Consider the following 25,694-nt stretch of genomic DNA (forward strand, 5'->3'; position numbering starts at 1 on the left):
AACAGTACAATACTGGGCATATAACACGACCCCCAAATGATTGGTTAGAGTCGGGGGTCGTCTTATACGCCCAGTCGCCTTATACACCGGAAAATACGGTAGTAATTTTACATACCTTATCCCACATTCCCTCAAAAGGTCCCCTAATGCCCATTCCATTTAGGCAAAATCACTTATGTCATATGACCTTCATTGTAGGTTTTTTTTTTAATATGTAATATTTAAGTTACCCTTATTTAAACCAAATTAGTCCTAACAAACCTCTTCCCTTGACTTCTTGAAGGTATTTTATAAAACACCAAAAAAGTGCTAAATAACTATCCCAAATCACGCATATTATGTCTTATCTACACAAGTTCCTATTATAGCAAGGTATCTCGGCCTTCCCTTGTTTTAAATCACAGGAGAAGAACTATAAGATCCCCACCCGAATATACAGATGCCCTGCAGATATCCACAAGTTCGGAGACATGCTGGCGTTGTGGGTCGAGTTAAGGCACCATGTTACATATATGATGTGAGTGCTCAAAGAACTATTTATTCTGGGGAGTAGTCCTGGGACCCTACAATACTTTTGCCAAAGCGGCCAAACCTACCTAATCACACTCTTTTCTGTGGTCCCAGGTCCTACTATGTCAGCTAGAAGGGGCACTCTGCAACATTTTCTGTCCGTGGCCAGAGTGGTGGTTCCAAGACATTGGCGCACCCCAAATGTATGGAGGAGCTGGCTGCTGAGGAGAATGCACAAAAATACCAATACTTTTCTACTTGGATGGCCTGGATGTTTTTTTTTTTTTTTGTTTAAGAGCTACCCCTAGTTTTTAGCACATCTGGATTAACATATACCCCAAAGTTTTAGACATTGTGGACAACACACTCCTTTTCTTGCTCCGAGACCTCTCCCCTTTCCTTCCTCTCATATTTCCCTATTTTATTCCTCCCCTCTTTCGCATAGGCTGTGTTTGTTACATGAACTATTACTTGATCTATTACTTGACCTTCCCCTCCTTCTTTTTTACCAGAGGGCCAGTGCTGTATGACCCAACTCTGTTTTGACAAAACCTTTTTATATTGAGCTCAATCCATTTCCTAAAGTTTATCCTATTTTTTTGGAAAATTTGATTTTACTGTGTCTTATGACCTTACCTGTTTGCTGCACTTAATGTTTTTCCTATGGTCTTTGTACCGCTATGAGAACATTTTTAATAAAATATTAAAAAAAAAAAAAGTGCTAGTGACAGCATACATGGTTTTGACTTTCCGTTATTTTGGACTTTTACAGTGTTTTTCAAAGCTGTTCCTTTGTAACAGCAGTAACGGCTTTAAACTAAAGTCTAAAGTAATAATTTTAATTCAGTTTATTGGTGGAATATTACAAGAACAATACTAAAAATACTAATATTTTATTTTCATTCATGCAGTGTAAAGAAAACTTACTCGGAGATCTCCTGTGCCAGGAAAATATTCCCCATATTTGTGGAATGAAACAGTCATAACACGATCAGTGGTATAGAAAGCCTCTTCAACACCATCTCCATGGTGAATGTCTATGTCAATGTATAACACTCTTTGGTGGTATCTAGGTGAAAAAAAATGTAAGTTAATCTATTAACTGAATAACAAACTTAAGTTCCAGCCCTTGCCTCCCTTTATACCTTATATAAATAACAGATGTGACTGCATTTAGGACTAGCAAAACTAGATCAGCCTGTTTCTACTAGTGCTGTCTCTAGTCTTGGGTCTTTCAAAGCATTTAAGGCAGCAAATACCTTCCCACTGTACCTATTGTTTTTCTATATGGGGTGCTGAAACATCCTAACAAGCTGCTTACACTTTTCAAATGCTTCAAAGCCTTCTACATGTTTAATAAAGAATTTTGGTAAATGATATACCACTTGTTTCCTAAGACCCAACCAACAAATGGCCTGGAATCCACTTGAAAACTCTGTTTTTGCCAATAGGTCACGACCTGCACCCCATTCAGGTCTAATTTTATATTGCCAAGCCATCAAAAGTTATCTCTGCTGGTTGAGAAGATCCTTTGTTTATTGAACATGCACAGCAAATGGTTTTAGACCTAAACTTCTGCTGTGACGGTATACTAAAAGTTTCTTGGTTCAAGAATGGCATGAACATATGTGTAGGTAACACTGGTTCAAGTGCAATACCGTGGAAACAAAGTAACAGCTACCTGTGTCTTTGAGGGTCATCAAGGATGTTACCAAAGGTAAGAGCTCCAATCCTCTCCAGCAGAAGAATTGCATATATATTGGTATTCTCATTTTACTCTTACTCACAATCATTCTTGTCATTACCCGTGAGTTGAGGAACCTAATCTTTTTGGTTCTACAAATAGAAAAGGTTGAGACCAAGCATTTTTCCCTTGCTAAAGGCAATGCCTGTCTTTTTTGTCAACCAGGACATTGTCTTTCTATCCCTCTGCCTAGCTCTAGTTTACCAGAAAGATTTCCCTTTATTGTCTGAATGTGGTTCAGGATGTGAGAGTTTACTTATCAGCCAATGTTTCCTTCAGGAAAACTAATTTCCTTTTTGTAACCCTGAATGCACAGAAACTGTTGCACTGTACAGCAGCAGGTCAACAGCCTAAAGTGATAAACCCATAATAATGAACATCTGTTATTTACTCTTTTTTTGGTAAATGGTTGGGTAACTTTACCATTGAAAGTATTTCCCAGGATCCCTTTAATAAGTTCAAAACAAAGAGGAAAAAAATGAAATTCAGTGTCCAACGCTCATTTACTGTGTTGCCCGAGTGAATTAATAAGCCCCTCCATTTCATATCTTAGGACTACAAAGTGATTACCCTTTATGTTGTAAAGATGGTACAGTAGGGGGTTCTGAGCAGTTTGAAAAGAGAAAACTGGGCAAGAATGACAATACTTAGTCTACAAAAATGTTATGTTTTTTCATAAAAGATAAAAATCAGGGCTAAAAGTAAATATAACATTATGATAACCAATCAGTGGGATGGGGGACAAGTGAAAAAGAAATAATGTTGTCTTTTAAACCTAAAAGGCAAAAAAGGTAAAAAATAACTAAAGCTACCTTTATCATTGCCAATACATTAGTCAAAGATAATTTTTTTTCTTACAATGCTTCTCTGCACAAAATATTTAAAATATTCATCTTTTAGATGCTGTTAGCATGGTAAAAGCAACTGGTGAAAGACAAAAAGGGAACTCCAAATATCTTTCTGTATACTCGTGAGTGCCATATAGTCTACAACTCCAAAGAAACCTGCACCTCCAGACATTCTGTAAACGGGCTATAAGGACCTTCTGCCGCTATGGCTTTATGCTGTGCTTTTGAAAATCAGGCACATTGCTGTTTGCATTGGTGTGCACAAAGTCAGGTAAGCTCATTTAATTGAATGGGCTGCACATGTACAGAAAAATTGTGCATGCTGGGCCATGAGCTTAAGAGAAGAGTGTATGCAAGACGTGTCTCTGTTTGTGCTAGTGATGTAACAGGGCAAGTACAACACTGGCATATACAAGCACTATATATAACCAATCACATGTAATGCATGCATGCAGATTACAGACAATAATGTCCACTAGCCACACCAGTGGGGGCATTAGAACATCACATGAAGTTTTATGAACTACAAATGGTGTTTTCCTTGTGACAGTAAAGGCACTGTATGTCCGGATTTACAGCACATTTTGAGGCAGATAATAAAAGAACATTGTAACGCATAAATAATACCGAAGGTAGCACAGGAGGCTGCTGTTACTGACCTATTTCAATAAAATATTGGTTGCTAGCTGCAATGCTGACCCATTGGATTCAATGTCCTGCCCCAGGACAAGCATGCAGACAAAGATTTATATTTTAGACACATAGGACACATATTCATATAATATTGGACACATCAGACATTCATTCAATGTCAAAGCTTACTTTAGGAGTTCAAGGATGGCAAGTACAATGTCATTCACATAACAGAACCCAGATGCTTCTGATTTCTTTGCATGATGGAGTCCTCCTGCCCAGTTCACAGCCATGTCAGTTTGCTGCCTATTCAGTTTTACAGCACCAGCTGAAAATAAAAGTTAAATGAAAACCATTTAGCTTTTCATTGGTGTTCCTTTATGTTGAATGTTATAACCACTGTAGACTGTTTATTCAATATGAAAGTAATTTATACTCCTAAAAATTAAACCTCATATTAAAGAGAAAAAATGCCAGACTTACCTACAGAGCCTCCAGTAGACAGCTGGCAAAACTCAAAAAGGCCATCAAATACCGGACAGTCCTCACCAACATTAACTAAACAGAAGAAGAAACATTTTAAGTTATTATAATTCTCTGTATAAAATGTATATACCATGCTAAGCCTTTTCTTTTTTTGATAAATGTATGTTCTATTCATTGTTAGAAAGCTTCTGCCAAGGGCTGGAGAACTCATCAACATGGCAGAAGCAAGGGTTATTACTTGACTTATTTGTCAAAAGATGGCTATTCATAAGAGGACATGAACAAAGGTGACCTGCTGTGAATACAGCTCAGAATTTGCTGTGAGAGGTAATTTGTCTGTAGAGCACATCTGACATTGCCCTAATACACTCTTTTTGTAGTGCACAAGGAAATATTTGGCAGGTGTATCCCTCTTGAACAGGTGCCTTTGTTTTAGAGAAGGTTACATCAAAGCCTGATCTGAAAAATGAGATTGCTTGGTGTTAAGAGTATGGGTGCCATAATGTTTTACACCAGTGCTGTATGTGGGCACACAATACTGTTAGAAAATAAATCTTTTTTCCTATAAGATTTACATTGGGTAAATTATTCGTCACAGTGGAACTATGGGCAAAAACTCTTTGAACTATTAAAAACTCCAGCTTACACCATTAGGAGTTCAGCTGTGCCCAGACTATAAGCATTTAGGTATTTATGTATTCTTAACAAAATGCAACGTAAAAGCCATCCCTGACTTCTTTAGGTGCTTGTACTCTAAAGTAATTACTGTGTATGTAAAGGCAATAGTTTATTGTTTTGGATAAAACAGAGAGGAGTAACCAAGATTATATTGCAGTGTGTCTTTGCTGGTAAAGAACTGTTGCAATAAAAAGTTACAGGAATAAAGAAAAAAAAACAACCAATATGTAAACACTTTCATGCACATAGTCTGGGCACAGATCCACTTTCAGTAGTTACAGCATCTTTGTTTCCTTCTGGAAGAAAAATGTTTAAACATATCACAAATTTGACAATTGGAAGCGCTATATGGTTTGTCCCAACTCATGTAACTCAACTTTTCGTTCACATGATAAATGTGGGGAAAATTATTAAAGTTTCCTTATTCTGTACAGAATATAACAAAATATTATTATAAACTCACATCTTTGCATTTGCTTGCTGTATTCAGACATATTGTCTGGTCTTATCGATCGAAGAAACTTTATGTATTCATCACTGTGATACTTGGTCATTTCTTCTGCTGTGGCCTTGTGAGGGCGCTTTAAAATAAAGAATAATTAATTTAAAAAAAATATCATCAGGAGTAAAATATCAAATGTACCAGAAATTCCTTCAAGAAATATTCCATGGCAACAAGCTTAAACCCAGATCTCCAAATTTTATAAGAGGGTTTTTGTACTTGGAAATCCTAAAAACTTTGAAATATCTAAAAGCAGTTTGACTGTGGGTTGGCAAAAGTTGTGGGCTGGAACACAGCGAGCAGGCCCAACATGGGAAAGGGATTGCCTGCAGCTCAAAGAGCTTCATAAAGAACCTTATACATGAAGTTTGCATGAGCTGTGGCTGGATGTGCAGGGGCATCATTTTGTTTTACATATGGGCAATTATTAATCCAAGCTGTAAATGTTATATCTTTATTTTGTGCTTAAAGAAAAATCGATACCTGCTTTTACATGCAGTAAAGGAGCCAAGGTAATGGGCATGAACAGGTGACATTCTCTGTTCTTTTGTTTTCCAATGGGCTTGACTGTAACTTTAGCTTTAACCTGGACACCAGCTGTTTATAAAGCAATGACTTTTATGTGGCTGGTAAATCGTGTAATCAGCAGCTACTGACCCACAGTTAAAGGAGGACTATACTGTAAAAAATAAAATAAAAAAAGCAGGTAGTTTATAGCAGGAAGCACATGCAGTGCACACTCTGCAATAAAACAAACTAACCTGTATGTTAGCAATTTTTTATGAATGCTACTCTCACTGCATTGCCACCATCTTCACCCAGTCCTCTTCTAGGCTCAAGATTGACATCTTGATGGGCCAGGCCGGAAAAATTCAAACAAGAAGGTAAGTTTATTTTATTGAAGATGGGACATTCCATGTCCTTTCTGCAATAAATAAATTGCTGGCTGGCTTTTTTTCCATTCTTACAGCAAAGTTCTGCTTTAAGGTAAACATCATTAGCAGTCCCATTGGCTTGTGATTTTATGGTGTTGAACCTACCCCTGACAACCATCAGCCGATGGAAAAACTGCCTAATGCTTACCCTACCAGGCTCACAGCCATTGATAACATGAGTTCCCAGCCAAAGCAAACAGTCACTAAATACCAGATAGGCAACTGTGCATAGTGTGATAACAGTTAGAAATACTAACATGATAAACAATAATTCTGGTATATCACCTCAACCCTAGATGGTAAAACTTACAGAACAGAAGATCAGGTGGAAGCCTTTCAGGGGCTTTTTCCTGAGCCAAACCAAAAAACAAAAAGTGAACCAGTTTTCCTAGCTGTAGTAGAAAGGTAAACCCACACAGCCTGAACCACATTCATCCAGAAAATACAGAACTCTTCTGGTTAATTGGCGATTAGTGCCATCGGGTAAATTCCTGTGATAGTTCCTAAAATGTTACCAAGTTTTGTCACGTATGTGTTTGGTAAATAAGATTTTTTGCTTGTTTAAGCTTTCATTGTGTCTGTAATCATCTCTAGTGTGTGCTTCGGGGTGAGGATGTCTAATCTATAGGCAAAGATGATATTTGATTCCCTATGGTTTTCATTTACCGTTACACTGAAGATTGACTGGTGAAGCAGACAAAGGCGTAAAAACGTAATTATATGTAGAAAATAAGCCAGGGGTTCCAAGTCCAACATGGATCTTGCAGAAGAAGCAGTTGAGAAATGTTGTTGTGGCAGGAAATAGCTAGAGAGCAAGTGACATTTCATCCAGAGAAATTACATTAACTAGGAGGGGAGAGTAAAGGTTGGAACCCAGCAACTAATAAAAATGAGGAAGCTTCAGATGACTGGCCTGAAAGTCTACTTATAAGGAAGTCTCCTGAAACAGAAAAGGCAATGATATTGCCTCTGGACCTGGAAAGTGCTCTGCAGCTATCTTAACAAGTCCACAAGGTGCTCACATGGAGCAAAGTTCCTCAAGGTCACTTTCAGAGCCCCCACAACGTCCAGTCCAGCCGGATGGCTGGCAGTGAATACCAGTGAAGAAGTTTCAAAGGTTCGGGGAACACCTGAAGTTTTTTTTTCTTTTATTGAAAAAAAAAATGTTACTAGTGGAAACTACTGGTTGAGTCTAAAACCAGCACTGAAGAAAGATGTTCACCCCTTTTAGGACACTTGCACAAACAGAAGCATTCTGACAGAGTTTTGCCCAATGATGGCCTTTAGCTTTTTTAAAAAATTTTTCACCACTGTAGAGTGGAGGGGAGAGTAGAACGCAACATTTCTCTGCACCTTAATTGACCAGTGTGAAAATCCCTTTTGGAATGAGGAAAGTTCAGAACTTGGCAGGTTCCTATTACTGTTTGAGCCTCTGCAAGAGAGATTTCCCATTATTTGTAGTAATGATTACTTCCTTTGAAAACCCAAATCACAGACAGAAATAAAATCTGACAAAGGTTATACAGGTAGTCATTATAGGTAGTTATAAAAATATGTATTGCTGCAGACTGGAAGTCAGGGAACTCCTCACCAATGAGATAAAAAACAAACCTGGCACATATTTTATCCTTTCCCCATTTTAGCTAGAAATTCATCAGATGAGGTTCTAATTTAAACTTACCTGTCTACCTAATGTAGTAGAATTATACAGAATTTCTATCCGTCCTATCACATCAACTATGTCATCAAGGTACAGTTTCAACAAAATAAAGTAACACATATCATATAGTAAAATTATATATAATTATATATATTTATATATGGGATGTAATATGGGGTAGCATCAAAGCATATTAAATCCAGTTCAGTAAACAAAAATAAAAAAAAAATGCATAACAAATAAAGAAATGAACTCACATAGATTTCCATCTTTCTGTACAGCCCATAGTTCAGAAGTAAGTTATGGGTCATCCGTATTCTGTGAGGCTTCATAGGGTGTCCTTGCCCATAGTAGTAGTTTCCAATATCACCTAAAAAAAAGTTAGACAGGTTTAACGTCAAAAGAGGATAAGGAATGAGGGAAGACAAATACCCAGACAAAATGGTTTACACTGTAACGTATACTGCAGGGGGCATAGCTTGAGCATGGCCTGGTAAGGAAGCAGGGTGACAGAGCTCCGTGCCTGAGCATTCTTTTGCTGTGGTGGAAGTCTCATGCTGGCGAAAAACATACGGCCTAATAAAAGGAGTGGGGAAGCATCCGGTGGCCAGCGTGGTCTCCGGGGACCGAACGGAGGAGACATACAGGGGTATTTCCCGCAATCTCAGCACTCTACAGGGGAATCCAAGATGGCTGACGATGCTGCAGGCTCAAGGGGCGACCACGATGCTCCTTTATTTTACACATGCAGTGCCTGTTACAGGCGGGGACAGTGCAAATCCTTCAGGTGAGCTCCAGCCATCATCTACCCTTAATGAAATCAAGCTCTTTACCTACTAGAGTAGATTTGGAAGCACATACTCACCGCCTTGAGGCCTTAGGCAAGAAGTAGCAGAACCTAAAAGGAATATAGAAGCCACACAGGACTGTTCTTAGGGCAGATTATAATGTAATGTCCAACAGAGTGACCAACGTTAAAACCTTGCCTAATGAGCATGCCTGCAAGATTAATATAATTTTTAGATCTATTGATGATTTGGAAAATCGCAATAGGTGCAATAACGTGCGAATTCGAGGGCGGCCAGAGGCCACCACTGCCCGATTTATTGGATACTGCCAAAGGAGTGTTTAATATGCTGCTGAGATGTCCTGTTGATACGGACATTCTCACTGATAGCGCACACAGGGCTTTGGGCCCTAAACCATCTGATCCTACCTGTCCGAGGGGCGTAAAATGCAAGAGTCATTATTGAAATGTAAAAGAGGAAATTATTGCAGCAGCCCGCCAAAAGCATTATATGGAAATTGATGGCGCAGAATTACAGTTTCTCCCTGATTTGTTGAGACGTACCTTGGCTCTACGCAGGGCCCTCAACTCCTTCTGGATGAGCTCAAATCAAGGGATATACAATACCCGCTGGGGCTTTCCCTTCCAGTAGCAGGTTCGCTTTAACAAGCAAACAAGTTCGACAAGTCCTGATATTTAAGGATATAGAAGATCTCCCTAAGATGATGACCACCCTGAATCTTCCACCAATTGACTTACCTCAATGGGCACAAGTTAAAGCAGGACTTGGAAAACCAATACATCCTTATTTCATAGCTTGACTAATCGGGGTAAACTTCCTGCTATGCTATACTGCAATTGGATTTCCTGTTATTCCACGTCTGGTGTCCTCAGGTTTACGGTTCAGATTCGCTGATATCGACTACCGTATAGTCGAGGTTTGGTACTTACCTGTTTGTATGATACCTGTTTTAAGTATTGTTGCACTATCTCAGCAACATTGTTGCTATCTCAGGGTTATATTGGCACACTATATGTAAATGCACTTATGTATGTTCCATGTTATGCTCAGGCACGGAACCTTTAAAAAGTCACAACCCTTTTTGGTTCTTAGCCCTCCACTCCCCTAAGTAGGGCTTTTACTGTGGTAAGATTTTGTTTGGACTTTCTGAGTCCGTTGTACTTTTAGTGTGTGAGTACCTGTAATAGCTCTTTGTGCTGGTTGCCTGCTGACAGGACATTCTTTTCCTTTTTATCCAAAAAAAAGTGAGTATTTAATCTTAGACCTTCACTAACCCCTACCCAGTTCTTATATTTTGATTACAGACTAATCTGTCATTATCATCTTGCAGGCAATATCCAACCCCATTTTCCTTGTGTACTTGAAACCTCATCTCTCTCTAATTCCATAAACGTTATCCTGGGTGTTCACCCACTAAGTACCAATCTTAATTAAAATCTTTATCCATCCTATCCCCTTTTAACCTAAACCTCCTTATTTAACTACTCTAATGAATAGATGATACTAATGGATAATAGTCTATAATGACAGTTATCTTACTTCATGTCTATTTTTTGACAGTATTCATCATCTCACTTTGGAGAGCGAATATCTGTTTAGTATTTTACATCCCTCTACAGGTAAAGAAAAATCTCTTCCTTTTCCTGTCATTTTCGTAGCAATTTGAAATATATTTGATAAAAATCCAACCCCTCTGATCTACAGCCATCCCCTAGCCTTGTATCAATTTTCTTATCTTCACCTGTATTCTAGATAACTTATTTTCACCAAGCAGTCAATCCAATTCTATACCACCAGTGTTTTAAACAGTACTACCTTACACTTAATAAATATACCGACTATCAGTGTACCATCAAGCTTGATTCCTTGTATGATAAATAATTACATATTTTGTGTTGTGTTTAATTGTACTCCAAGTCAAACATTGTTTAGTTTTTATATAAAGTATTGCATTAGCTGCTATTATTACATGCCCTTTAAAAGCCTTCTTTGCTTCTCCTTTTCTTTCATTTGTGTATTAACTAAGGCTGGGCACCACTCTAGGACTACATATCCTCTTGAAATACCTCTCTTTTGATACATCTTGATACTATTATTACCTGTAATACTCGCTTTTAATTTATTCTCCCCCTCCCTTATTTTTTTATCTTTTATTCTAGCTACATACCTTCTTTTCCGCTCCTCGGGGAAGGTTATTTTCGCTTCTACCTACCTCAATTGCCTCAACCTTATAGACACAGTATCTATGGCCCCATTAAAGTTATGTTCCCATAATGTTAGGAGATTTATTACCTCCAACAAAAGATCACAAATACTTTATAATGTTCACAAACAAAAGGTCCACATTAGTATGATCCAAGAGACATTTCGGCACCGATAACGTTCCAACCATGCAAAATAGATACTTTCCCATATGGTATCATAGTACTTATGCTGAATCCAAATCAGGAGGAGTATTCATAAATCCTTACCTCATGTGCTTTTAGCACAATGAACAGATCCTAATGGTAGATTTCTATTTTTGAAAATGTTGATTGAGGGGAAAAAATATACTACTGCAAATATTTACTAAATGAAGATCCCATTACTTATGGCTCTCAAATTCTCCACAAACGTATGCAGTTTCAGGAAGGAATGGTGCTACTAGGAGGAGATTTCAATTTTGTATTTGATCTAATGCTAGACTCCTCCCCAAAGACTACATTATGCCCCATGCAAAACTATCTAAATTTACCAAATTACTCCAACAATTCTCCTTAGTGGATATTTGGAGGGTAACTCATCGGAGTGAGAGAGACTATTCCTACTATTCAGTGGTGCATGTCACATACCGTAGATTAGACGCATTTAGAGTATCTCAGTACTTAATGACTATGCAACATTCAGCTATTATTGGTAATTTTATATGGTCTGACCATGCACCGGTCTTTTTTTACTCGATATTTCTCCAACCAATACACATGGTTATAGTTGTAAATTGAATGATAATCTCCTTAAAGATCCAACCTGCATGTCAGATTTAACTAAAATTTATTGAAGATTTTTTAAATATCCATGAATCCAACATGACACCCTTACCGATTCAATGGGAGGCCCTTAAATGTGTATTGCGGGGCCATTTTATCAAGCATGCATCTCGGATGAAAAAATTGAATTGATCCATTAGGAGGCTCCTAGAAATCTATATCCCAACTAGAAGCCAAACATAAACATACTCTTGACCCAAATGAGTACTTAACCCTGACTCCTGGGTTTTATAAAACATTTCAAGACAATTTCTTCTCTCTTCTGTTATCAATGTTTATTAGTATATTCGATGATTGTGTCTTTCCTACTCAATTCCTTGAAGCCCACATTACGGTTTTGCCCATCTCTTTGACAAATTTGGATGTCAGGATATATTCAAAACTTATAGCCAATAGATTAAAAGTTTTGATCCCTAATATTATACATATACATCTGGATCAAGTAGGGTTGACAATAGGGAGGGAAGCCAGGGATAATACTCTAAAAACGTATCCCTCATTAACTGGGCTCAGAAAAATTCAGCTCCCATGTGTCTTATCGGTTGACGCTGAAAAAGCGTTCGACCGTGTAATTTATTTATTTATTTTTTTTTTACAAGAGTCGCCTCGCAGATAGGTTTGGGGCCACATGTTTAACAAGAAACAGGCTTGTTTGAACAGGGTTTTATCAGATTCTTTTAATATACGTAATGGTACCAGACAAGGTTGCCCCCTCCCGCCCATACTATACATTCTGGTAATGGAACATCCTGCCAACGCTATAGGAACACAATTTAGATATCAAAGGCTGACAGGTCCGGGACCATCAATATAAATTATCCTTGCAGATGATCTCCTCCTATACAATACCTCTCCACATATTTATTTTCCAGCGCTTATGAAGGAATTTGAACAGTTTGGGGCATTAAGTAATTTCAAAGGTAATTACGACAAAATGAAGACTCCTAACAGGTCTTTATCATCTAATCAAGTAACACAATTGCGTAGAAATTTTCCTTTTCGATTGCGGAGTAATTCTATTAAATATCTAGGCATCAAAATATCATCCAATATTGCGTCTATGGCAGATTTAAATTATATACCTTTAAGTATAAATATTGAGAATGCTCTCTGGTCCTATAATGATTTGAGACTATCTTGGTTGGGCTGAGTTAATTCAGTGAAAATGGATATACTCCCAAAGGTGTTGTACTAATTCTACACAGTGGCGACTCCGCCTCCTAAATGTTTAATCCCATGCCTTTCTAGGCTTAATAGGCAAATCCTATCTATGAATAAGTCAGACGGTGGATTAGCCATTCCGAATCTTAAATTGTATTACTTGGCAGTGGTCCTTCATAGAGTGGTGGACTGGTCTAAAATCTAGAAATGAAAAGTTATGGGTGTCACTGGATGAAGCTCTAACCTCCTGCGACTTGTCAGTTTTGCCCTGGGTACAGCCTTCATTTCACCCCCCCCCCCCAACACACTGTATATTTGGTGCTTTCCTTATGGGATTCATTACTTAAACAGGATTTGTTATCCACAAGACCAGGTCCATTGACACTGCTCTTTAATAAACCTGAATTTCCCCCAGCTTGTGAAGTAGCAAATTTTTTATATTGGAATAAACTAGAGCAAAGTTTTATTAGCTGTATTTTACATAACGGTAGACGGCCTGCTTTTAGAGACCTTCAAGTTCCTTGTGATCTACAAGGCTCAGCCTGGTTGGCATACAATCAATTGCAGGCCTATAGTCTGACACTACACCATATTTCATCTGTTCTTAGAAACCCTTGTGAATTTGAGCACCTTATTCTACGAAAAGAACAGGTGACACATGGGGTAGCATGTATATACGGAATCTTACTGCAACTTTTAAGGCCAGGTTTACCCCATTTTTTAAATATTGGGAAAATGAAATAGGTATGACGTTAGACTGTGAGCAAATAACAAAATCGTTTAGTGCGACACATAAGATGTCTAGGTACAGTAAAGATCAATATAGATATAGATACATAGATATGACCAGTCATACTGACCTATCTTTTGGAGATGTGAACAGGCACATGGATCTATGATACATATTTGGAATTTTTGTCCACCCATCCATGCTTTCTGGATGAAAATTTTTGATCTTTATAACCAAATTACGGATAAAGACCTGTACCCATGCCCTACTATTACTCTTTTACATATTCTGCCAGGTTCCCTTAAAAGTATTAAAAAAGTTCTGTTACGTCACTTTATTACGGCAAGGCAGAGTAATTGGTTTTGTGAAATCAATGACATTAAGGCCATGCACTCACAGATTGCATGGGAGGAGAACAGAGAGGCTGCAAGGTCTTCATGGAATATATGGGTACGCTACAAAGATTCTCTGGTACTCCAGTCCTACCTGACATAAGATACAGGTTCGGTGAAATGTTGTTATGTACAGGGGTATTAATCTGTATTGTATTATATATGTTAATTTCAGCTTGATCTTATTTGACCCCAAGGTCATTATATAAATCTTCTCACATGGACTCCCCTTTTGTTTGTGAAGGAGGTTTCTCCAGATATTTGAAATATTATTGTTTACATACTAGATACTGTTTCTATATTTACTTTGACTATGTATATTTCTTTTTTATTATGTGGCAGTATATTTGGTATTTGATGTGGTATATACTACCCCCCCCCCCTTTCCCTTGCCCCCATTTTTTTCTTCTGTAACCCTTTTCTTGTTTGAAGACTTCAAAAAAAATTATACATAAAAGTATACTGCAGAATTTAACTTTGTTACCAATCACAAAACTTCCTAATACAGAATTCCCTGCCATGTATAAAAACCATAAAAATAAAATGGCATTGTTTAGCCTTCATCCTACTAGTAGGAAACATGTCAAGGCACCGTGATGTTCTTTTGAATTACCTGTGTCTGGATTTAAATAAAGCACTAGCTGAGTATGGATTACCACTAATGACTCCTTCTTTGAGTATTCTCTAATTCATTGGGACTAAGCATGGTGCACGAAGCGGGTTGTTTCCTTAACAGCAGCAGGGCTGCGTACATTTATCAGAAGAAGTCAGACATGCAGGTCTTAAGATCCAAGAATTGAGGAACTGTTAAGTTTTAAAGGTGAAAGCTAGTTTAACAGGACAGGAAATTGCTATAAAATAGGTCTCTAGCTTGAATTTTTCTGGCAGACTGTGGTAAGCAATTGAAGAGACTGAAAAGGTGGAAATCACAAATAAAGCCTTGCTGCAAAATGATACATTACACTAGTAAACAAACATTTTCTTGCTAAACAGATTAAAATCATTTTAGGTTATGTTTGATGCACAGATTCCAAATATGGTATTGTTTTTGCTAGATTGGCACTAGTTTTTGAAATAATGACTTCATAGAAAACTAATAAAACATGAAAATTAGACAAAATTAAGCTAGATATACCTACGTATACAAAATTAAAATTTTGAAATACTTTCTTTCAATATATTCAGTATATTTACAGAACTAATCACAAAGAAGTCATTGAAAAACTCCATTTGTATGATTTCCTTTTATGCTAATGATTCACGTTGAAGGCTCCAGCAGTAGTCTGCCATGATGTGTCTATCCCATCTGCCCTGACTTTCTTCCATCACCTTTATATCTTGATGGAAGCTCTCCCCTTGTTCCTCACTGAAATCACCAAGGTTTTCTGGAATTTGCAAATGGCTTTGGAGATAGTATACCTTTATGCTCATAGTAGCACCCAAATTTTTAAAGTTTAAGAGCAAGTTTTGTACCAGTTCTTTATAGTTTTGTGCTTTATGGTTACCCAAGAAGTTCTTCACAACCATGACATAGCTGTGCCAGGCAGAAGCTTCAGTATCAGTCATATAACTTGAAATTTGAATCATTTATCAGTTTCGGAATCTGGGGTCCACAAAAGATTCCTGCTTTTAATTTTTCAGTACTCAATCCATGGAAGAATCTACATATGTATTTGAAGCAATCACCATCCTAGTTCAGAGCTGTAATAAATTGCTTCAATAATCCCAACATTATGTGTAGTCGAGGGAGAATGATTTTTTCTCTGTCAACCATTGGCTTGTTAAAAAATTTTCGCTGTAACTTTTTTTCATTTTTTCCTTTAGATGTCCCTTCTTTTCCAGTGATCCTGCTTTGCTCTACTATCCCACAAGCAGATAAAGCATGGGTACTTTGTGTATCCACTTTGCTGTCCAAGTAGGACGTTTACCATTTTTAAATCAACACATATGGGCCATTGGTGTTCATGATAGCAAAGCTTTTGTAAGACCATTTTGATATTTTCATATTCTTCTTTAAGTTTTTTTGAGTGACCAATTGGAATTGATGCATAGCAATTGCCATTATGCAGTAAAACAGATTTAAAATTTTGAGTGGAACTATGAAAAGCCGCCAGTCTTCTGCTCTGTATTCTGGTACTCACATATGGGCTAGTAGTCTAGGGATGTTGCAACAGCGTCATTGGTCACTTTTAGAACGATTTTTGGCCAATCCGTCTTTCGTTTCCAACAATAATTATTGGACATGTGTATGCATCTTTAGGTCACGTGTTAAATCATTGAGCTCTTCTTGGGAGAAATGCTGGTTTGATTAAACACTTCCTTCATATTCACTTCCACTGCTAACTCCTGGGTTACACTCCAAACCCTGTATATCCTCCATGTCGGATACAGGAATATCAGGGAGTGTATTGAACACTGGTATGGGAACATCAGCACCATGCAGCACAGGTCGTCTTGCTGATTCCAAATCAGGGTACTCCCACTTATTTTTCTTGTAACGATTGAAGAAATTCATAGCACAAAAATAACAATCATTATGATGAGTTTTGGGCTCTTGTCATACCATAGGTACACCAAATTTTAAACTTCTCAGTTTTCCATTTTTCTACTGATGTAGACACTCTACACAAGTTTTGCATACCATATGGGGAGCCCAATACCTTTCTTGGTCCCCCAGTTTATTACCAAAATTTGCAAGATATGCTTGTTTCACAAATTCTGTAATGTTTCTTCTCAGTTTTTGCTGGGAATATTTACCACAAATGTAGCAAAATACATTAGGGTCATTTAAACAACTTCTTCTTGAAGAACTCATATTTCTGTAAAAAAAAGATGTATGAATAAAAAGAAGGCGAATGAAAGTTTCAAGAAAATAATGCTACATTTATTATATACAATGCAAAACATTGGTGTAAATAAAGATTAATAATAAAATGATGTGTTAACATTAGTTGTTGGTAAAAACGTCCATTCCGATTCCTGTATCACAAGAACTAGAGCCAATTCAATGAAACTGATGTTATTTCTGGATTCATCAGACCTGAAATACACTAAATATATTGAATAATCCTTGGCAAGAAAAAGTTTTTTTTTTTGTTGAGCTGTGTTATAGAAGGTAAGAATTTCAATTTTTATTCCAGGCTTTCCTAGCCAAATACATAGCCTGGCATATATTTGTGGCCGACAGCTGCTCAGCTTTTACTTAAGCCAGAAGGGCACAGGAATTGGCAAGCAACTTAAAGCATACCTAAACTCAGAATTTTCACTTTAAATAAAGGGGGTGTCTGTGTTTTTTTTTAAAAAAGGCCCGGTGTAAGAAACCTCCAGACGGATCGATTGATCTGCAGGACTAAAGGTGTTTTTTTTTTTTTTGGTTTTCTTCCTTTAAACACCAATAGAGACACACATTGGGCTTGATCTATCAAAATTCTCCATAACTGGAGAAGAACTATCATGGGAGAACCTGGTAATATAGAACACTTGGAACAGATTTCCTAAAAATCATTTGATATTCATTGGCCAACATTTTCAATCATGAACCAGATCCATTTCAGGTTTGCTGTATCACCCAGGTTCTTGCACAGTATTTTTTTTATTAAAAAAAAATAAACGTTTATTTTAATTTTCTTGGGAAGTAGCTTTTAGGTTTTAATGCCAGCATTAGGGCAGTGGACTTAGGATGATAATGCTGTATACATTTAGAGAGGCTCCAAGGAATGGTTTAAAAGGTGTTCAGTAAGAACAAGAAATAATGAAGTCAAAAGAAGCCAGAACCCCTAAGCTGTATACTGAGGGAAGTGAAGCCTTTGTAATATCACAACAACCAGGAAAATAGCTTTTTAAGAAAAATGACAACCCACAGATTTCTTTCTGTCAAACATCCACATCTAGTGTATTTATTTGCTTGCAGCTGTAGCCTACAATATAAAAAACATATCAGATAAACTATTTATGCAGATAAAACTAAATCAGCAGAACATGCATCTTGCACAAATACAGCTATTCTCGCTGTGACCAATATTTGCATTGCAAAAAAACTACCCTTTCAGGGCCCCATCAATCCCACAAGCAGGAGAAATGAATAGAGACAAAGAAAAAGGTTTTCACTGGGCACCGCTACTAGATTCCAATAAAGTTATTCATTCTGCACTACACTGATAGCATGGCAATAGGAACTTTGTTAACTTCTATAAAAATGTGTGAACCTAGTGTAAAAAAAGAAAAGTGGGTAAAAAGTTAAATGAACTCTGCTCCTACTAGTCCGAGTAACAAGTTCCTCCGTGGATCTGTCTTTGTGCTAAAAAAGATAAATGATTTCCCTGCACAAAGAAGAATGATATTTCATTGTACCTCTGAAGATCTTCACTTTATCTGTAGTACATGTTGCAATTTCTTTTGCTGGTCTGTTTTGACGTAATGGCCATTAGAAATCTAAAACACAGAAGTGTCAGATGCTGGAGGTTCTTTACAAGAAGCATGCATGGCAGGTAAGTATTTTTTTATTCACTGCAAAGGGTGTAAACATACAGTCCTGGACATTGTGGTGACCTGCGGTGTGATCACATTATTTTCACCAATATCAGCTATAATGTAGATGTGACTCAAGTGACAGTAAAGTAAACCAAAAAACCTATAGGGCACTAAATAAGCTGTCTACCCCCATCAGACCCTTGCAGGTCCCTATCTTGTCACCCACCATGATAGTTCAGAGTACCCAGGAGGGACAGGTTAGCCTACAACAATCCTGGTGGGAGTCAAAGAGCCAGCAAATGTGATGAATGCCACCAGAAGGGCTTGGCTCTGATTACTATATTCTACAGAGTCTCTGCTTTCAGAAAATATACAATTTGGGGAGTTTTAAATAATCTTTAGGCAAAAAAAGCTTAAAGAGTTAAAGCTTAAAGAGTTCCTGTCTGTAACCAACATAAAACATACAGAAAATGAATGGGGGAGTTGCTGTGTGAACATGGAAGTTATTTTAGCTGTTACAGTGAAAAAAAACCACTGGACAGAGTGTCTACAAACATTTTTAGGATCCTATAACATTATTGCCTAACAATATTGTTATTTTCTCATCTACTGTTTCCAATATCTATTGATCAAAGGGATGGCTGATCTACAGATAATGTACTAAAGCAACCTGGCAAAAAATATTAATGTTCAACCCCTTATTAACACTTAGTTTACCCCAATTATCCCATTTATATCTCTATCACATAGTAGTGCTATGTGCCAGAAAATGGTTTAAGCCCGGTGGGAAGAAATAGTAGATGAGTAGCAGCCCCTGTATTGTGATCCAGCTCATCAGTTATCACCCAAAACAGCTGGGTGGTGTGCCCAGCTAAAAGGGGCAGGGGAGAACACTGCATAGGGTTTTAACTCTTTCCTGTGCTTAGCAAAGCTAACATCTTTTTCCAGGCTTGAAATACATTTTCTTGCTACCAGAAAGGGGAACACGAAAGGTTTTTGGGGAAAAGCCAACCTTCACAAATGTGATGGTTGGCTTTACGACTGCCCAAATCACATTTAATAGCAAGCTGGCAGACCCTACTACATAAGTGAAACTCTGTCCTGCATTGGAGGCCACAATTACACAATCTGATGCAGAGGGCCATAAGCTTGAACTCACGCGGAGCAGCTAGCTGGCTGGCCGCTCTAGAGACAAGCACATACTCCCTGAATAAATAACAGCACATTCCCATTCCTGCAGAAATTAAGGATAAGTAAGCACTTGCTGATGGATAGCTGGATTAAGCTAGCTGCTCTGTGTGAGTTCACGATTAGGGATACAATGGTTGGAACCAAAAGGGTTAATATGAGGTGCTTCACTATTACTGCTTTAGGAATTTCAAAAATTAGTCCAAGTGAGGAACATTTTAAAGCTGAATTGAAGCCGTACCTTAGGTTTAACACAGGTTCCTCTTCTACTCTAAATTGCCTAATTTGATTTCACTGCAGATTGTAATGCATTAGAAGCCGCAGAAAATCAGACAACCCCCAAACTTACCGGCTCACCCAATTCATTTATTAGATTTCAGTGCTTTCTGTGATGAAAGTAACTAAAGCTTTGCGACTTACCTATCTGCAATCCATGGCAGGATGCTGCTATCTTCCTTCTTGTCTTCTTCCTGGAAGCACTCTTCAGCCATCTAGATTGGCTGTGCCAGGGTGGCATAACTCCTGAGAGAGTTTATTCATCTCTAGAACGTGCCAGGATTTGCCAGGTGTCCCTCACAAACACAGCTGATGCTGCACATACCAGGACCCAGGGCGATCAGGCAGGTAAAATACAATTTTGCAGGAACATGGTCAGCACCTTTCTGAAATAATGACTTCCCTGATCAAGGATTTGTAAAAGGAGAACTTAAGTTCCACTTGAAGGTAGAATATTTTGGTGCTACCTAGGACGGTCTGCATGCAAATACAGCATGCTTAAGAACTTCCATTTCTCCAAAGTTTTTTTTTTTGTACTTGTATACGTACCACCCTGTGCCTGAATGTAGAATGAAAGGGTTCCCAGGACAAAAGTAACATGATAGGTTCCCCTTCAATCACAGAACTCTTTCTGCTATAGTAAAGCCAATCCTGAGGCAAAACAAAAATATACAAGAAGCCGAATATATATTTCCATGTCCAAGTTCACCAACAGAAATGTGTAGTGCACACTAGGCCGGACCCGCCCTAACAGCTCCGCCCACCACCAGGAAACGCTCCCTGAAGTGAAATCCCTCTCCTCCGTATGCATTGCGGAGGAGGGGGATTTACCTTTAGGGAGCTTTCCCTATTTACTGCGGTGGTGGAAGTATCAACGCCGGCCGCGGTAAATAGCGGCTCTGGAGCCACAGGTTGCTGGCTGGCATTAGGCCGGATCGGCCAGGGGGCGTTAGGCGAACTACCGGCTAGGCCGTATCTGGCCTAAAGGCCGGAGTTTGCCGACCCCTGGTGTGGTAATGTGTCATGGCTGCACTACACAATGCAGAGCAAACTGGAAAAAGCTCAACATTTTTATAACAAGATGGCGGATCATATTATAATCTACTAATACTTTTCCTCTGCTGCATAAAGCAGACAGGTAAAAAACACCTTGAGAATTGCTCAGTGAAAGGAAAGTTGATGTTTCACACTGTAGAATAAACAGTGCTGAGCATAAGTGAAACGTTCAAAAAATCTGCAAAGGAAAACGCTCATGCTATGAAAAAAGGAATAAAAAGTACGTTTTTTTAAAACTTGTGCTCCATCAAGTGCAAAATTCTAAGTATATAATAAATAAAGCCAATGAGAAAAGAGAAATAAAAAAAAGTTCTGCCTAGCTTTTTACAAGAATAAAAGACCTCTGCATCAGCAGGAGATGATTAGTACAGTTCAGTGCTTATGTTCAAAGCAGTATGTGAGAAGACACAAAAAGAAACGGCTTTTCTACTAACAGAGGAGCTTGTCAAATACATGAAACTCTGTATCAGTTAAAAATCCCAGATAGACGATGGAAAAAGTGGCCGAGTGGCAGACCCTGTACAAAAGAGGTCAAACCCAACTTATATAGTGCTCTGTATTAATAAATGACAAATTACAAAAATTGTGTATTGTTAGGGCAGACAATTCATTTGAAGGAATTGCCCAACTTACTACACTCCAAATAAAAGTAGTACTTGTCATACTTTCATACCAGGTGTTGTGCTTTAGTGCATTGAAAGAGTGCATGTGGGGTGCCATTAAACATGCATGGCAATCCAGCACAAAAAGAATTCCCCCTTAAGTCAATTATCACTGAAAAGGTGCCACTGTTAGAGTTTACCTTTTACTTGCAAACGTATTATTCTGGGTTTCTCATCACTTTCTTGATGACAATAGCTACCAGGGCACAAAGAAAGACGTAATGTTCACAATGGTGACTCAGAAAGTAAAAAGGAAACATGTTGAGGGTTAACATTTATCTATCTACTTGGTAATAAAAAATATATATTTTTAAGTAACATTCTACTTTTTTGAAAAAACTAGTAGAAAGACTAAAAATGTGAATTCTATAATAAAAAAAAGCAAACCTTTAATGGCCAAAACCCACTATTGCAATGTGCATTGCAGTAACACGAACGTTAGTATGTGCCATGTATTTTAAATGGCACCCCATACTAAGGCAACACAACTTGTGGTTCCAAATATACATTGGGATATGAGGGGAGCTTTACTTTCCACAGTTCAAGTTCAATAGGCTCTATGCACCACAAAGGTTGGAGCGACTTATCCAAGCCACATATTCACTACTATTAACTTTAAAAGAAGTTATTTGTGTTAAAAAAGAAATCCGGCATATAATAAATAATAGTTACTTTACAACGAGCAATAAACACCTTTTCATCCAAGTGACATAAATAACACCCAAAAAAGTAAAATAATAAAAAAAAACATAAATATCAAGATTTACACTGCACATAGCCATAAAACATAAGTGTGAATAGTCATACATTAAGTATATTCAGAAGTTGTATTAGGTACATCTTTCCCATATCCAGAACTTTAGGCTGCATAGACCTAACTGGTTAATACAGAAGTCCACATGCACAGCAATCCAAATGAACAGTATTACAACAACAAAGCTCCCAAAGACACCATCCAGGAAATAAAATCAGAGGTCTGCACACAACAGTCAAGCATCCTGTTGACACATTTAGCCTGAAGGCATCATTAGGACGGCCTAGTTCTGCCTGACAAAGCCCTATAAAACAATCACTTGCACAAATGTTGAGAATAAGCCCCCTTTACACATCCAGCTCCCCAATCTATAAATATGATACCAGTGTTCAACCTAGAAGTTTTTTAAGCTGCGTGGGAAGAAATTATAGGTGGGTGGCAGGCCTTGGAATTGTGACCCATCTCTTGAGTACCCACCCAAAAATAGCCGGTGGTTACGGAAAAGTGCCAGGTGGTGCGCCCAGCTTAAAGGGACTAGGGAGAACATTGTATACACAGCATAAGTCATACATCTCTAGAACAGAGCAGGAAGTATATATTTATGGTATCACAAAGATCAGATACTTCTAATGACATATTGTACAACTGATGACCCAAAACTTCCTAAAGTTACACACGAGATGTGATGCAGATTTGGGAGGTGTGATGAAAATGTTTGGTCTTTCAAACAGGGATTGTCATTGACAATGTAAATGGTTTATTACTCCTACATTACAATGGTGGACATCTTAGCATTAGAAGGAAAATACGTTCCTTTAGATCACACTGTCTGTCATCTCCCCATAGCACACCCTGCTACCAACATATCTCCAGGAAATCAACACAAACATCCACCCACATCAAGAAGAAAACATGGTGGCCATCTGCTTCCACTGTTCCAAGATTTAGTTCTACTTTTCCCAATTCTGCTGGCTAGCAAAGGTTTTTTAGCAATTTGTTTTTTTAGCAATTTGTGCTACAATAGCTTCTGTGGGATCAGACTGGAGGGCATTTTTGGAGGGGATTTCCTCCATCAATGATCCTTGGGTACCCAGGTTCTCTTTCCTTGGACCAACTACTTCATACCAAGAACAGCCCACAAGTTTCGGAGATGCTCTGATCCAATCATCTAGCTATCAAAATTTGGCTCATCATAGCCACCTGGATCTTTACACTTGCCCATATTTTCTGCTTCTATACATAACCTTCCTGAGATTGTTTACTTGCTGCCTTATATATTGCACTTCTTGGTAAGTTCCATTGTAACCAGATCCTGGTATTTAGGGGTTTCAACAATTTGCAAATTAAAGTATCATTAATGGAGTGAACAGTCACTGTATGTGGGATCTGCACCGATGTATTTTCAGGTACACAAAAAGCTTAGAATATGTGAACATCCAATCTGGCAGGTAGGTGAGCCAATACAACATTGTAAATCTATCCAAAGCCAAAACTTGTTTAGGTTATTTATGAATAAAGTGTGAAAAGAAATGTTGTCAGGTTTTTATTGCAAGTGTACTATCCTGCATACTTTATGTCTCTGGGTGAAAGGCTGCCAGTGGTGCCATAAACTTTGAGAAAAGCCAGCATGGCAATAGAATTTAACAGGGATAGCTTGCAATCACAAGATTGCACCATCGCCAATAACTCTCATAATGCCATGCTGGTCATTTTTGATGTTTTTATTGCAGTCAGTATCCCTACATGAGAATTTCACCCAATTTATTCCAGTGAATAATACCTCCAGTACAGAGGTCCCCTACTCTTCCTGTTCTGCCTCTGGGACAAGAAGTGAAAGGCTTGTTCACATGGATGGTCAATTTGTGATAGTTACTGCTCACTGGGCGCCATATGCACCACTTAATGGCAGTTGCTGAGGCTGGCACAAAACACCTGAAAGGTGCTGTAGGAGCAATCTGCGGTTATTCTGCAATAAATGGAGGTAGCGGAATCTCCTCGATTGTTTCTACATCAGACACTTCCAACAAAGTTTCCAATAAAATCTACGGAAGCGGATCAGCAGAACCAACCAGAAGACGCGACACTAAGCGCATGTAAAATGTGCAACACGGGGAGGTGACAGCTCCCATTCATTTCCGTTTTTCCGGCTACAAAACGAGTTCTAAAGTTGCAGATTGATCGCTGGCCATGTGTAGCCGGTCCTAATGGTCCAAAGTTAGAATCCAACCTCCAATACAATGGAATGTGAGCAGAGGGACCTTCACTGATCACACTAGAGATGGCTGGGAGGAGAACTTTCCCCCAGCTGAGGCCATGATGGAGGCCACTGTCGCCCAATTGCCCCACACACAGATGCTCTGCACCCCACAGCAAAACTTTTGGCCACACTTTGACAGCCATCTAGGAGGGGTCCGGCCATGTTTATTCATTCTACCCAGCGGCCTCGGAGTTCGGGCCCAGCCTCCCTCTGTCTAACCTGCCTGTCACCTGTATAGAGCACAGCCGGCTAGACAAAGCCCCGATCGGGCTCGCTGGGTGCACGGAGCATGCGATCACATCGCCAGGGTGCCCCTCCCCCCTCCGGTGCTGCCCCCGGCACCCTGCTCTCTCCTTACCATCATAATAGTAGCAGACCTTCTTCTTGCCGCCCCCCTGACTGTACGCCATAGAGATGTCGCTCACACCGGGACCTTGCAGCACTCAGGACCGGATTCCTCCGGCTTACACTATTCACCCCACTGTTACCCGTTAGTCGGTGATCAATGGAAATTTCCCGCTCGGCCGAGTACGCGCATAGACACATACAGACACGGTGCAGACAGAGGTAGGAGGGGCCAGGTGAGGCGGAGAGGGCGGTGCTGGATGAAAAGTGGGCGGGGTCTTTCACTTGGTGCAGCGCAGAGCTCCATAGACTCTAATGGGTGAGAGGCAGTACTGAGGCGGGGTTTTTGCTAACATACCACGGGGTGGGCGGGCTTTCTTGACAAAGGAGGCGGGGTAGAACCTCCTCAAAACATCAGCCACACTAGGGCAGGCAATGTGCGCGCAGCCGCCTGGAACAAACCAAGCATGGGGGCTGAGATAGGAAAAGTGTGTGCCAACGCGTTCTAAATGCCAGGCCTTTGGGAGATTTGTAATAATCTCCCTGGTGTGTCTCCCCCCCGGATACTAAGC

General features: G+C 38.9%; 1 protein-coding gene across 1 annotated transcript in view; it reads right to left on the reverse strand.

The window, feature by feature from the left end:
* The window catches only part of HDAC2 (histone deacetylase 2), a 34,251-nt gene extending 8,885 nt beyond the window's left edge, over positions 1-25,366 (reverse strand). Inside the window, exons 1-6 of the mRNA XM_072408779.1 lie at positions 25,136-25,366; positions 8,254-8,366; positions 5,363-5,480; positions 4,219-4,293; positions 3,925-4,063; positions 1,438-1,579 (exon numbers count right to left, since the gene is read on the reverse strand). Coding sequence (XP_072264880.1) covers positions 1,438-1,579; positions 3,925-4,063; positions 4,219-4,293; positions 5,363-5,480; positions 8,254-8,366; positions 25,136-25,187 — 639 coding nt within the window. The 5' untranslated portion in view covers positions 25,188-25,366. The remainder of the gene's footprint in view (positions 1-1,437; positions 1,580-3,924; positions 4,064-4,218; positions 4,294-5,362; positions 5,481-8,253; positions 8,367-25,135) is intronic.
* Between the last annotated feature and the right edge of the window lie 328 nt (positions 25,367-25,694).

Source organism: Pyxicephalus adspersus, chromosome 4 (assembly GCF_032062135.1).
Source record: "Pyxicephalus adspersus chromosome 4, UCB_Pads_2.0, whole genome shotgun sequence".
NCBI lineage: Eukaryota > Metazoa > Chordata > Amphibia > Anura > Pyxicephalidae > Pyxicephalus > Pyxicephalus adspersus.